Source organism: Brassica oleracea, chromosome C3 (genome assembly GCF_000695525.1).
Source record: "Brassica oleracea var. oleracea cultivar TO1000 chromosome C3, BOL, whole genome shotgun sequence".
Lineage (NCBI taxonomy): Eukaryota > Viridiplantae > Streptophyta > Magnoliopsida > Brassicales > Brassicaceae > Brassica > Brassica oleracea.
The window spans coordinates 32,100,666-32,112,216 of record NC_027750.1 but is presented as its reverse complement, the minus strand read 5'-3'; the positions used below and the strand labels follow the sequence as shown (position 1 = coordinate 32,112,216).

Here is an 11,551-nt window from a genome sequence, read left to right as displayed (position 1 = left end):
ATTACTTATGAAGATTGTTGTTGAATGAGTATAATTTGAAGAAGTGGTCTAAGTCTAAATCCTTAAACAACTCTCCATGATGTGTTTGAGTCTCTATTTTACACTCTTTTCATCATAATTGTTACCAATGAAATGTGTTCAAAATTTCAATCATCGTAATTACTACCAATTTTCGTATTTAATTCTAGACTAACTACATATGTTGTTTTGAGCCCAGTTATTCATCGTACCATGTTACAAAAAGAACATACGAATTATTTGAAAAATGTAATCCATTGGAACAAATTGACAGTGATTAGTTTCCAATATATGGTGTAAGATTAAATACTTTCAACGGCGGGCAAGTCTCACACATTGTCTTCCTAAGTTTTTTTATGCTTTTTTTTGCTAAAATTTGGTGCAATTATCTTTCTAAGTTTTTTATGTATCTTAGCTAATTTATTAGTCAAATAATTTATAAAAGGTCCCAGCTTGGATTTTGATATATAAACTTTATGTGTATATATGGTCTTGAAAGTCTTCAGAAACATTTAATCTTTCTATCTTTTTGTGCGAAGATCACTTTTTCCCCCAAACGATATCTTCTTCTTCTGAGATTCTTCCAGACATCAGCAATAACTCAAGAGAGAGAGAGAACTAAAAGCTTAAAATCACGAAACTTAGTGGATAGTTATTAGAAACCTAAAATAAAGATTAAAAAAAGGCTGCAATGGTTGCCATGTGCCCCGGAGAGGCATCAAGAATTACATCCTCCGGCCATGTATTCAATGGATAGAAACAGCCGAAGCTCATGGACACGCGTTGCTAAATTATTTAGACTCCCCCATCCCATGTCATTTAGCGCCAGTAATTAATTTGACAAATACTTTTGAAGATTGAGTATCATCTTCAGAGGCTTTGGTTTCACCTTGTTCTTGTATTAAAGAAAGAAACAAATCTCTAGTCTCAAGCTCAAGAATTGATTAGTGAATAAAAGATGAATGGTAAATTCGTCCAAAAAAAGATTAATGATAACACTTAGCACCATTGTCTCTAGAGGGAATTTATTGGCAACTGTTTCGAGTTTATTAGTGAACCCATGCAAAAAAAATTAAGTCTTCAACAATCTGGAAATAAACTTTGATTTAAAAAGAAAAGGACTAAAGGACTAAACAAAAATATTGCTATAGATCTTTTACAACTCCCGAACACAGAAAGGAGTTTGTTTTTTAAGTTATTACCTGAGAAGCTGGGATCTCTATGTTTACAGATGACCCAGGTTTAACGACAACTTCAGAAACAGCTTCGTTGGAGAATTTGGTATCATCATCTCTTTCGTTACCACCGTACTGAACCGGGATCTCCTCTGCAAGAAAGTACCTTCATCAAGCCACAATGCATTAATGTTATGGTAAAGATTGACTTTTAGAGCATAGTATGGAGTTCTTACTTAGAAGAGTCTCTGTGACATTAGCTGGAGGAGTCACAACAAACTTGTTCTTCATTCTTCGTGTTAAGAATGGAGAGAGGAGAGTACTGCCAGCTTAGAACCCATTATATATCTAAGGCACAGGATCGATACATCTCAAGCTAGTTTGTAAAGATTGAGCCATTTGGATTAGGTTCCTCTTTGTTCCATGAGCTGTGTGTCTTCGTCCAACATCGTCCCCGGATTCTCCTTCTGCACCATTTATTTTATTGAATCATTAGAAAGTGCTTTCCATCTTCAATATGAAAGGGTAATAATATTTTTTTACTTCTTTCCTGTCGACATGAAAATGGAAGAAGTTGAGGGATATTATTACTATGGAAGCATTAAGAAGCTGGGTGGTAATATGGAATACAATTTGCTTACTCTTTAGGTTGTACGTGTACCAACAATCTCCTTCCCCGTGATCATGTCAAGGACTGGACGTTGCTGGAGATGATGCCCAACGATGAGTTTCATGTGCCCAATAAATCTAAAACATTAATGCACCTAATACAAAACGGGGAGGAGAGGTCAGAACTGTTGGGGAATATTAAATAGATCCCTTTTGTGGAGACCAGTTTCATCCCATCTATAATTCAATTCTCAATTTTATAGTCTATATGTAATTATACTACAATATAATTGAATTCCATTTTATTAGTTTAGTAAAACCGTATCTGATTTTTGAATTTAAAAATATTTGCATCATTTATATGGTTTTAGTAGAACCATTGAAAGCTTGCAAGTTATGGAAAATTACGATCCATGGGGGTGGCCATAATAATGCAGCCGTGCCGCTTCTAATTTTGGTCCATTGTGCATTATACAGGTTTGGTAGAAACAACATCCTGCTCTAATATATTTATTAAAAACAACGGAGTTGTTCATTTAGTTCACTAAACAAAATATTATAATATTCTGTTCGTAATCAAATACATAATAAGACGACAAAAGATGTTACAGTAGTATGTTATAGCGTTAATGGCATTGAGACGACCAAAAGATATATCTAGAGATATCATGCCCAAATACTAAGGAGAAAAAGAAAATCTAAAATAGTAAAACCAAATATTGTGTCGCAAAAATGAAAGTTAGGTTTGATAAGTCCAAAATGAGAAGAAACTAAAGCTCACACATAAGTCCACTGCAAATGAAAGAAAAACTTGAAGCCCAGACGTAATTGAAGCCCGTCTGATGTGTAAAACGAAATGAGCTGATTGGATGATTATTTTTGATGACGTGGATAGCCTAATTGCTCATTATAGTGTGCTTTTAGTATTGTGATTTTGTTCGAAATCAAATACATAATAAGACGACAAAAGATGTTACAGTAGTATGTTATAGCGTTAATGGCATTGAGACGACCAAAAGATATATCTAGAGATATCATGCCCAAATACTAAGGAGAAAAAGAAAATCTAAAATAGTAAAACCAAATATTGTGTCGCAAAAATGGAAGTTAGGTTTGATAAGTCCAAAATGAGAAGAAACTAAAGCTCACACATAAGTCCACTGCAAATGAAAGAAAAACTTGAAGCCCAGACGTAATTGAAGCCCGTCTGATGTGTAAAACGAAATGAGCTGATTGGATGATTATTTTTGATGACTTGGATAGCCTAATTGGATTATAGTGTGCTTTTAGTATTGTGATGAGATCTATGCGCGGAAAATTGTGTTTGATATGTTACTTTTGATTTTGTTGTGTGGACTAAAAATATAAAGAATAAACATGTTTTAAAGTATTAGAAGTGTAAGATTGAGTATAAGTGGAGTTCGATGCATTGATTTATGTTGTTTGAATGTTGTATGTAGTTTTTCTATGGTCATATTGTTATGTAATATTTTTGTTATATTAGTTTGGCTAAATAGCAAGATTGACTTTGGAATACATAGATAGGTTGGAAGATGATGGGATGTTTTTTTTTTATTAGTTGTGGTTTGTTGATGATGATCTTATTTGTTGTCGAGAGTTTTTCCTCAAACTCATGCATTGAACTGAAATCTTATCCTGGAAACATGATAATAAATTATTCTAATAATTTAAATTTTATTTTAATAGTTTTTATTTGTCATTGTTTTCCATATATAATTAAATATTCCAGTAGAAATAACTCAATATCTGAAAACAACTAACAATTTATAGAAATAAAATCGGGCGTAGCCCGGAAAAGTGTAAAATGTAAGCAATAATAAAAACGCACATATTACATTATTCAAAATATTATTACAGCAGAAAAAATCAGGTTTAAACTCAAAATCATTTTAAATTTTGATTTCCTAACTTATTTATTAATTCTATCTTTTGGATTTGTATTACTCAATTAGTGACTAACATTTTTTTTAAAGTGTTAGTAAGAAACTAATCCTTCTAGAAGTATAGAAGTATGCATGAAAAATAAAATTGTTGAAAAAAAGTTTCTAACTTCAAAAAGGTTGAACCTAATTTTTTTAAAAAAAAATCTATTCTATTAAATTAGGAACATGACTTATTGATATATGTTTAGTTCAACAATTAAGAGAAACAAAAATCCAAAAAAAAAAACATTAAGGAAAACAATGGTTTTTATAGGTTGTTTATTACTTAGGGGGAAACTAATTATTTGGTATTAATGTGTACAGACTTTGACAACATTCCTGCTAAGAACATGATAGAGGGTTTAGAGTACAGAACTATCCTCTTACTTGGGTAACTACTGATCACCTGCACAGCTCAAATACTTACTGGAGTTAACATGCAAACACTATCTGTTTTTTGTTTCTCACGGTTGGCGAGTTGAGGTTTGTTTTCTTGGTGATAAAGCTCATTGCTCGTCCTGGATATCCTCCAACCAAGGTCTCTCCCAAACCCTTCACAATCTGAGAAACGCAAGTTCTTGATTATTTTACTCAGAAAAGCATAAAAAGGAAGCAAGGTCTTTTAATTTACCTCTTGTGTGTATTTCTGAAGAATCACCAGTGACAGGATTGTTTGTGTGAATGACGAAAGCATAATCACCACATGATTCTTGAACCAGCACCGACATGCAGACGGCATCATGGGTCAACTCTAGTTTTCTACTGACGTAAGCTCTCACGTTCCACTTTGAAGCCCAGAGCTACATGTTGATGTTCAGAAGATCAGTAAAGTACTTGGTTCCTTTCTTACACACAACAAACTATTAAGAGATTGTTACCTTCTTAATTGCCACCCATGATCGGTTCCAGCTTGATTCATCTCCATGATACGACATTCTTTCACTTCTCAGTTTGTGAATCAGTTCATTTCTCTACCAAAGAGTTCAAAAACTCATCATGTGATGCATCTAGAAAAGCATGAGCAGAGGATGGGAAGAAAAAAATAATTATATGTCTAGTTATTACCAGAGCCTTTGGTGCGCTCATTTGTAAGACAGCTTCTTGAATCTCCTTAAGTCTTGCCATGTCTCCCCTGTTAAGAAAAACTTTAAGGGCAGAGACCTTGTGTGCTACATCCTGAAAAGCGATGGATCCAACAAAAAAAATATTTCTTGCTGCCCCATCTGTTCCAACCACTCTCCAACAGAGTTGTGCAAGAAAGAAATGGTTAAACTCTGATCAGTAACTCGATAAATATCTTGCTTTTTCCGAAGCGTAAAAAATTAGAAGGCTGTATAAAAAAACAGAGCAAAGCTGCGATTTTAAAAACAGAGCAAAGCTGCGAACTTTGTAATCTCCAAAACAGAGCAAAACTGAAAAGAAAATTACATTTCCGTTGTGTTGGTAACTTGCTGAAATGGAGTCATGAGCATCGGTCCAAGCGACGACCCTCTGTTCTGATAAACCCCAAATTCGAGCTTTGACATCTATGGAACCCATCATGGAGTTTCTTATTGTGTGCTAGAAGAGAATCATTATCCGATTTCAAAACATCGAACTGTTTCTTCAGAGTATCATAGTCTCTTTCAAGCTGCTTTGTCTTCAACCTAGCTTTCCTGTTCTGAAACCAATTCGCAATCTGCCTAGGCTGCAACCCTAAGGCCTTACCTAGCTGCATCTTCCTCTCAGGCTCCAACTTGTTCCCTAGCTCGAAGATCTTCTCTAATGCCCTAACTTGCTATAAATTCAGCCTCTTCTTCGTCCCTCCTAACATCATATGGGACCCATCATCTGATAGATTGTCTTCGTCGTGGTCGGGCTTCTTTGAGTTAGATGGTGGTGGTCTGATACTCCCGTGAACGTCATTGATCTGTTGATCATGTAGTTTCCTCCTCCTCCTACACCAAAAAAAAGGTTTAACACTTCAAATCATGATTTGGTAGTCTTAAACCCTTTTCATACTGTTATATACATGTGTAATTGTGTGTATATACAGAGAGAGAGAGAGAGAGAGAGAGAGAGAGAGAGAGACTTTCCATAGAAGAGATGAGGAGGGCAAGAAGGGGGAGAGGTATGAGAAGGTAAGTGATGAACATTGTCTTCATGAAGTTGCTGAAACATGAGTCCATGCTGTGGAAAGGCCAACTTCAATCTCAGTCCTTGACTATTAATAATATTGCTCTTTTTCCTCCTCATACATATACATATATAAACGTATATGTCACACAAGCACAGAGGATTGAGCTGAACATAAGTCTTTTTCCTCCTCATGTCTGGTATGAGTCACTCTCATACCAGACATGATTCATTTTAACTGAGTTAAGAGTTCAAAAAGTTACTGTAGTTGTTATGATAGAAGATATGAAGACACTCATCACAACCAACTCTCCATAGCCGAACTGTCTTGTCTTTAGCAGCTGAAAGAAGCAACTGCAAAAACCAATACCCAATTCATACGAAAAATGGATAAAAAAAATCTCAAAAAAAAAAAAAACAAAGAAAAGACTTAAAACTCACATTTGAGTCTGACCATGCCAAGTCCAAGACATCTCCAGTATGACCATGGAGTACTTGAAACGGTGTTTCTTCAGTATAAAAAGCTTTCTGAGGGAACAAAAACAATCGGCAATAGTAATGAAGTCAACAATAAAATCTTACCATTCTTTCATCTTTCCATTTAGTGACGGTAGCCGGATCTGAAAATTTCTGTAAATAAAATTTGATTTGGTATTTATGAGTTCTTGTTAAACTTTTTGAACTTAAAATCTATTGAAGAAGAAAAATAACCTTATTTTTGAAATTGTGTCGCCCATTTGCTGTTTCAAGGTCCACTCCATTGCCCGCTTTAAGCTTTTTGGGGATTATAAAGATCATCTGAGACAATAGTTTGAAGTCTGCAAGTTACAATCAATATAGACTCGATCTTGGTTCGAGATTAGCACAAGCATATGTGTCCAGTACTACAGTATACATAAATGAAAAGGGAGGAGTAACTAAGCTAATAAGGGGATGAAGGAATAAGAACCTGGGGAACATGTTGTTCTTGACCGCTTTTTGGCCATATTTTCTCCAGCGATAGCCACCATCAATAATATCAACTTGGCTCCATAGAAATCAAAAGGTTGACTTTGTGTTTCTCAGAGGAGTCTGAATCGCCGGAGACAGAGTTGGTGGAGGAGACACCGGTTTACCCGGTATGTCTGATCGGTGGGGATTTGCCATTCAATTTCATGCGGATTTGGCTTCCTGAGAGGATTCTCTGGATTTTGATTGGAACCAGGAAATGGTGAAAAGGTTTATAAGAAATAGATGGAGAGGGAGGTGAAACGAAAGACATTAAAGATGAGAGTAAAGAGAAAGTTTGATTGTCAGTGGTGATGAAGATCGCGAAAAGGAAAAACGGAGAAGATGAAGCGAGTGAAAGGGAATCGATCTACGATTCAATTGTGGGATTAGGGTTTGTGAAATCGGGTTCACCAGAACCGTAATATTGCTTTGTCACAAGCAGAGGTGATGTGGCGGAGAGCTGTTCTCCTATTGGCCGATTTAATTGTCCTACGTGGACACACTCACTACTCCTCATATAACCCTTTTAGTATAGGTTAGATTATTATAAATATATATGTGACTTGAGTACGTGTGTGTGTTTAGAAATGAAAAAGAAATATATAGACTATAAGAGTGAGAGCTTTATTATTTCATGTACTGATCTTTTATTATTGCTTTCTTACATCCATAAAGTCAAGAGGAGAAGAGATATTTATACTACATATAAGTCGGTTGCTTTACTAGAAAAAGACAAAATACTAAGAGGTGATAGATGACATTATTGCTGTAAGAAAGCCATGTGTCCAAGATGGATAATCATCTTATTTTGATCTTTATCTTCTAACATTCTTTTTTGATTATCCATCTTGTATTACGCAGTGACTCGTTAAAAAACTAGTCATAAAAAAATTTATTGGGATAAAAACCATGACGAGAAAAAAAGAGTACATTGTCATAATCTTCCTTTGAGAATAGTAGACATAAATTTTTTGTCACAGGCCACGCAAATGCCGCATTCCGATACCATAGACGTGTTTTCGAAATGTTATAGTCGGAAGAGCTGTTGTAAACAAGTCAGTCGGATTGTCGCATGACCGTAAATACTCAATGTTCACCTCTTTATTTTTCTCGGACTCTCTTATGTATGAGAAAAATCTCGGAGGGATATGCTTTGTTATGTCGCTTTTGATGTAACCTTCTTTGAGTTGAGCGACACAAGCCGGATTGTCTTCAAATACTTTCGTCGGCTCTTTCTCGTTAACTATTTTGCTTGATTCTTCTATGTGGCGACTCAATGACCGAAACCACACACATTCTCGACATGCTTCGTGAAGCGCAATAGATTTTGCTTGATTCGAAGATGTCGCAACCAGAGTTTGTTTCTGGGACCGCCAAGAGATCGCGGTTCCACCAATTGTAAAACCATAGCCGGTTTGTGTTCGACTTTATAAATATCATGTATCTGCAAAATCATACCAAACTCGTGGTTTCTAGGATAAATCAATCATAAATCAATATGTACCTTGGAGAGAACGGATATGTTCTCGACGCCGTTCTAATTTACATAAATAGGAAATGAGCTATATTTCGCAAAGACATTAGTGTCTAAAAGTATATTTAATCAAACACAACTCGCAAGATATATAAGCTCATATATGCTTTATTACCATTAACATCTCCAAAGTACTTATTTATATAAGATCTTACCCGGATCTCTTAAAATATCATCTCTTTTAACATCGAGAGATCTATTTACCATTGGAGTACTCAACGGAGTTGCTTTATCCATATAAAAGCGTTTCAACAACCTTTTCGTATACTTTGATTGATGCACAAATACTCATTTTCGGATCTGCTCTATTTGGAGCCCAAGACAAAACTTTAGCATCATTAACCTCATTTTGAGTTCCAATCATGTTCAGGTCATCTACATATACATCAATGATCACAAAGCCAGATGACGATTTCTTTATAAAAACCCATGAACATATAGCATCATTCACATATCCTTTACTCAAAAGATATTCACTTAAGCGATTGTACAACATGCGTCTGGATTGCTTTAATCCGTAAAGTGATCGCTGTAACTTGACCAAACAAATTTCCATGAATTTTTTCTTTGAATGCCCTGGCATTTTCAATCCCTCGGGGAGTTTCATACATATATCGTTATCCAACGATCCATACAAATATGTAGTCAAAACGTCTATAAGATGCATTTCAAGATTTTTAGATGCCATTAGGCTTATCAAAAATCTAAAGGTAATTGCATCCATTACCGGGGAATACGTTCCTCAAAATCAATTCCCGGTCTCTGAGAAAAATCTTGGGCAACTAATCAGGCTTTATATCGTGTTACTTTTCTCACAAATACCCACTTATACCCAGCAAGATTTATATTCTCAGACGTTATGACTATAGGTCTAAAAACATTCCTTTTATTTGGGAGAATAATTCAATTCGAATGGCCTTCTGCCACTCCTCCCATCATGTCTTTTAACATTCTTAAATGGACCTTGCATCGGGATCATCATTTTCATGATCGATATCTTTGGACACAGAAAAGGATAACATTCTATCAACATATTTTATCTATTACTTTTCATCAAGGGCGTATTTGATGGAAATCTCATACTTTTCTGTTTCCTTCTCGTCATCTGGATCCATATCTTTATTTGGTTCTTCTTGAACCTTTTCATCTATGCCTTCTTTCAGACATTTTCAGTATCAGGTTCTTCTGGAACCTTTTCACTTATGTCTTCTTCCAGACATTTTTCAATATCAGATTCTTTCCGAACATTTATGCTTTGCTTAACAATTTTTTTTTTCGCGGGATTTTTATCTTTAGAACCTGCTAGTCTCCCCCTCTTTAACTGAATCCTAGGCTCATTCATTTTGTTACCATCAGTTTATTTTTTAGGAACATCAACTCGTGATGGAACATTTTCAGCGGGTATATCATGTCGTATATGTGAACCCATTTTGTAAATGGTTTGCCAAATTATGCAAATGCACAATTTCTTGAATTTCTTGTTCTCTTTAATTCATAGGGGGTCAAGGTGTAACAACGATTGTGTACACCATATAATATCTTTAGGAATTTCTCTAATTCCTCCTCCTAACACTGGAAATTCATTCTCATTAAAATGGCAATCGGCGAACCATGCCATAAACATATCACCAGTTACTGGTTCAAGATACCTTATATACGGCTTGTTCTAACCCTTCCAAAGTATTATCGTTCCCGAGAACATCATCAATTCTCCAGGGACTACTAAAATATCAAGATGCAACACAAGTCGTTTTTGTGTCCTGCCAGACATATCAATATACTGCATCTATTTTAAATTTTCTCCAATGACCTCGGAACAAGATGTTTTTCATACCTCAAGGTCATCTTTCATTTCATTCTCTGGAGAAATATATACCTTGGACTTTTGGTCCAAAAATCTCTCGCTTTTCTAACGAGCTTTATATCGAATTGATGGCCAATCAATTCACTATACCCTCATACATAGAGGTAGATTCATAATCCTTATTTATATAGTGCTTTATCATTTTATTGTCGATAATCTATTTTTTCTTTGGTTCCATCTTTTTATCTGTACTGATATGGTTAATCGAGATCTCTTTATCATCATCGATCATTTACCCAGGTACCTGACTATTATATTAACCATATCAACGGTCTCATCATGAGATTCATCATTTATTCATATATTTGCTCCTTTTTGAGGATTCTTTGGAACCGAAGTGGTCTATCACGTCTCTAGCGTGCCATAGACTCATATATCATCGTTTTATGACACTATTTTCTTATTGGAACATTTTCAGCTGGAATATGAGATTTCATTATTTCATCAAAAAGTCTGGCAGGCATTTTGTAAATAGATTTTCCTACTTTTCATTGTAATTCATTTCACATATCTCATTCCATCAGCTTATCATATGCTTCGAGCAAACTTGCGATCATATTTCTAATTATCCATATACTTTATCCATCTGGATTGTATATGTCTTTATTACATGCACAACTGCATGTTTACACCTGATCATGGGGATCATCTTACTTGAATTTACTTTATCAAGTTCTTTTTCGAGTGGCGAACATAATTTTCTCAATGTTCCACTCACTAGGATTCTTTAATTCTCCCCGTCGAGATGATGACACTCCATGTCTAAAATCTCGTGCTGAATCCCACTGTAGAACCAATAACATATTCAGTTTTCCCATTTGGGATGAATTATGTTTCAAATCTTTTAGAGTGAGATCTTAATTTGGGGTCTGCTTAAAGAAATCACATATAGTGAACTTGTTTGATGATTCATCAGCCATGATGGTTTCCTTTATTTTCTTGACATGCTATATGTGAAAAACTTCTGGTTTTTCAACATTTCGCAATAATGTCGATAACATTATTGGAGATGGCTATATATCAGTAAACTTCAGGTTTACCACTCATTTATAATTTTGCCATCTTTTTCTTATGCAAGTCTTTTCATCATAAACTCTTCTAGGGCCAATAGTATTTTTTTATATTACTAGATACTATACTTATATATTTTGAGAGAGGAGAAATATTTGTTACCTTTAGTAGTCATGTACGATGACCCAATATCCGCCAGGTATAACTATCTCCATCTTGAATTTCAAAATCTTATTCACGAAGATAATTCTCATATCACATCGATATTTTATTTTCATTTTCTGGACCAACC

At 35.0% G+C, this 11,551-nt stretch overlaps 1 protein-coding gene across 2 annotated transcripts; it reads right to left on the bottom strand.

Moving 5' to 3' along the window:
• Positions 1-3,996: 3,996 nt before the first annotated feature.
• On the bottom strand, positions 3,997-7,312 carry LOC106335504 (alpha-glucan water dikinase 2-like). 2 transcript variants are annotated; one of them, XM_013774041.1, is made up of 10 exons: positions 6,810-7,291; positions 6,572-6,658; positions 6,443-6,490; positions 6,302-6,369; positions 6,124-6,214; positions 5,174-5,682; positions 4,811-4,877; positions 4,624-4,716; positions 4,377-4,545; positions 3,997-4,306 (listed from the first exon to the last, which is right to left on the bottom strand). In XM_013774041.1, exons 6-10 carry the CDS (start codon positions 5,269-5,271, stop codon positions 4,161-4,163), a joined length of 573 nt encoding a protein of 190 aa, XP_013629495.1. In that variant the 5' UTR covers positions 5,272-5,682; positions 6,124-6,214; positions 6,302-6,369; positions 6,443-6,490; positions 6,572-6,658; positions 6,810-7,291; the 3' UTR covers positions 3,997-4,160. The 2 variants fall into 2 exon arrangements, 1 of the variants encoding a protein (XP_013629495.1); XR_001268732.1 differs by having other exon boundaries at positions 4,811-4,968; positions 6,302-6,490; positions 6,810-7,312.
• Between the last annotated feature and the right edge of the window lie 4,239 nt (positions 7,313-11,551).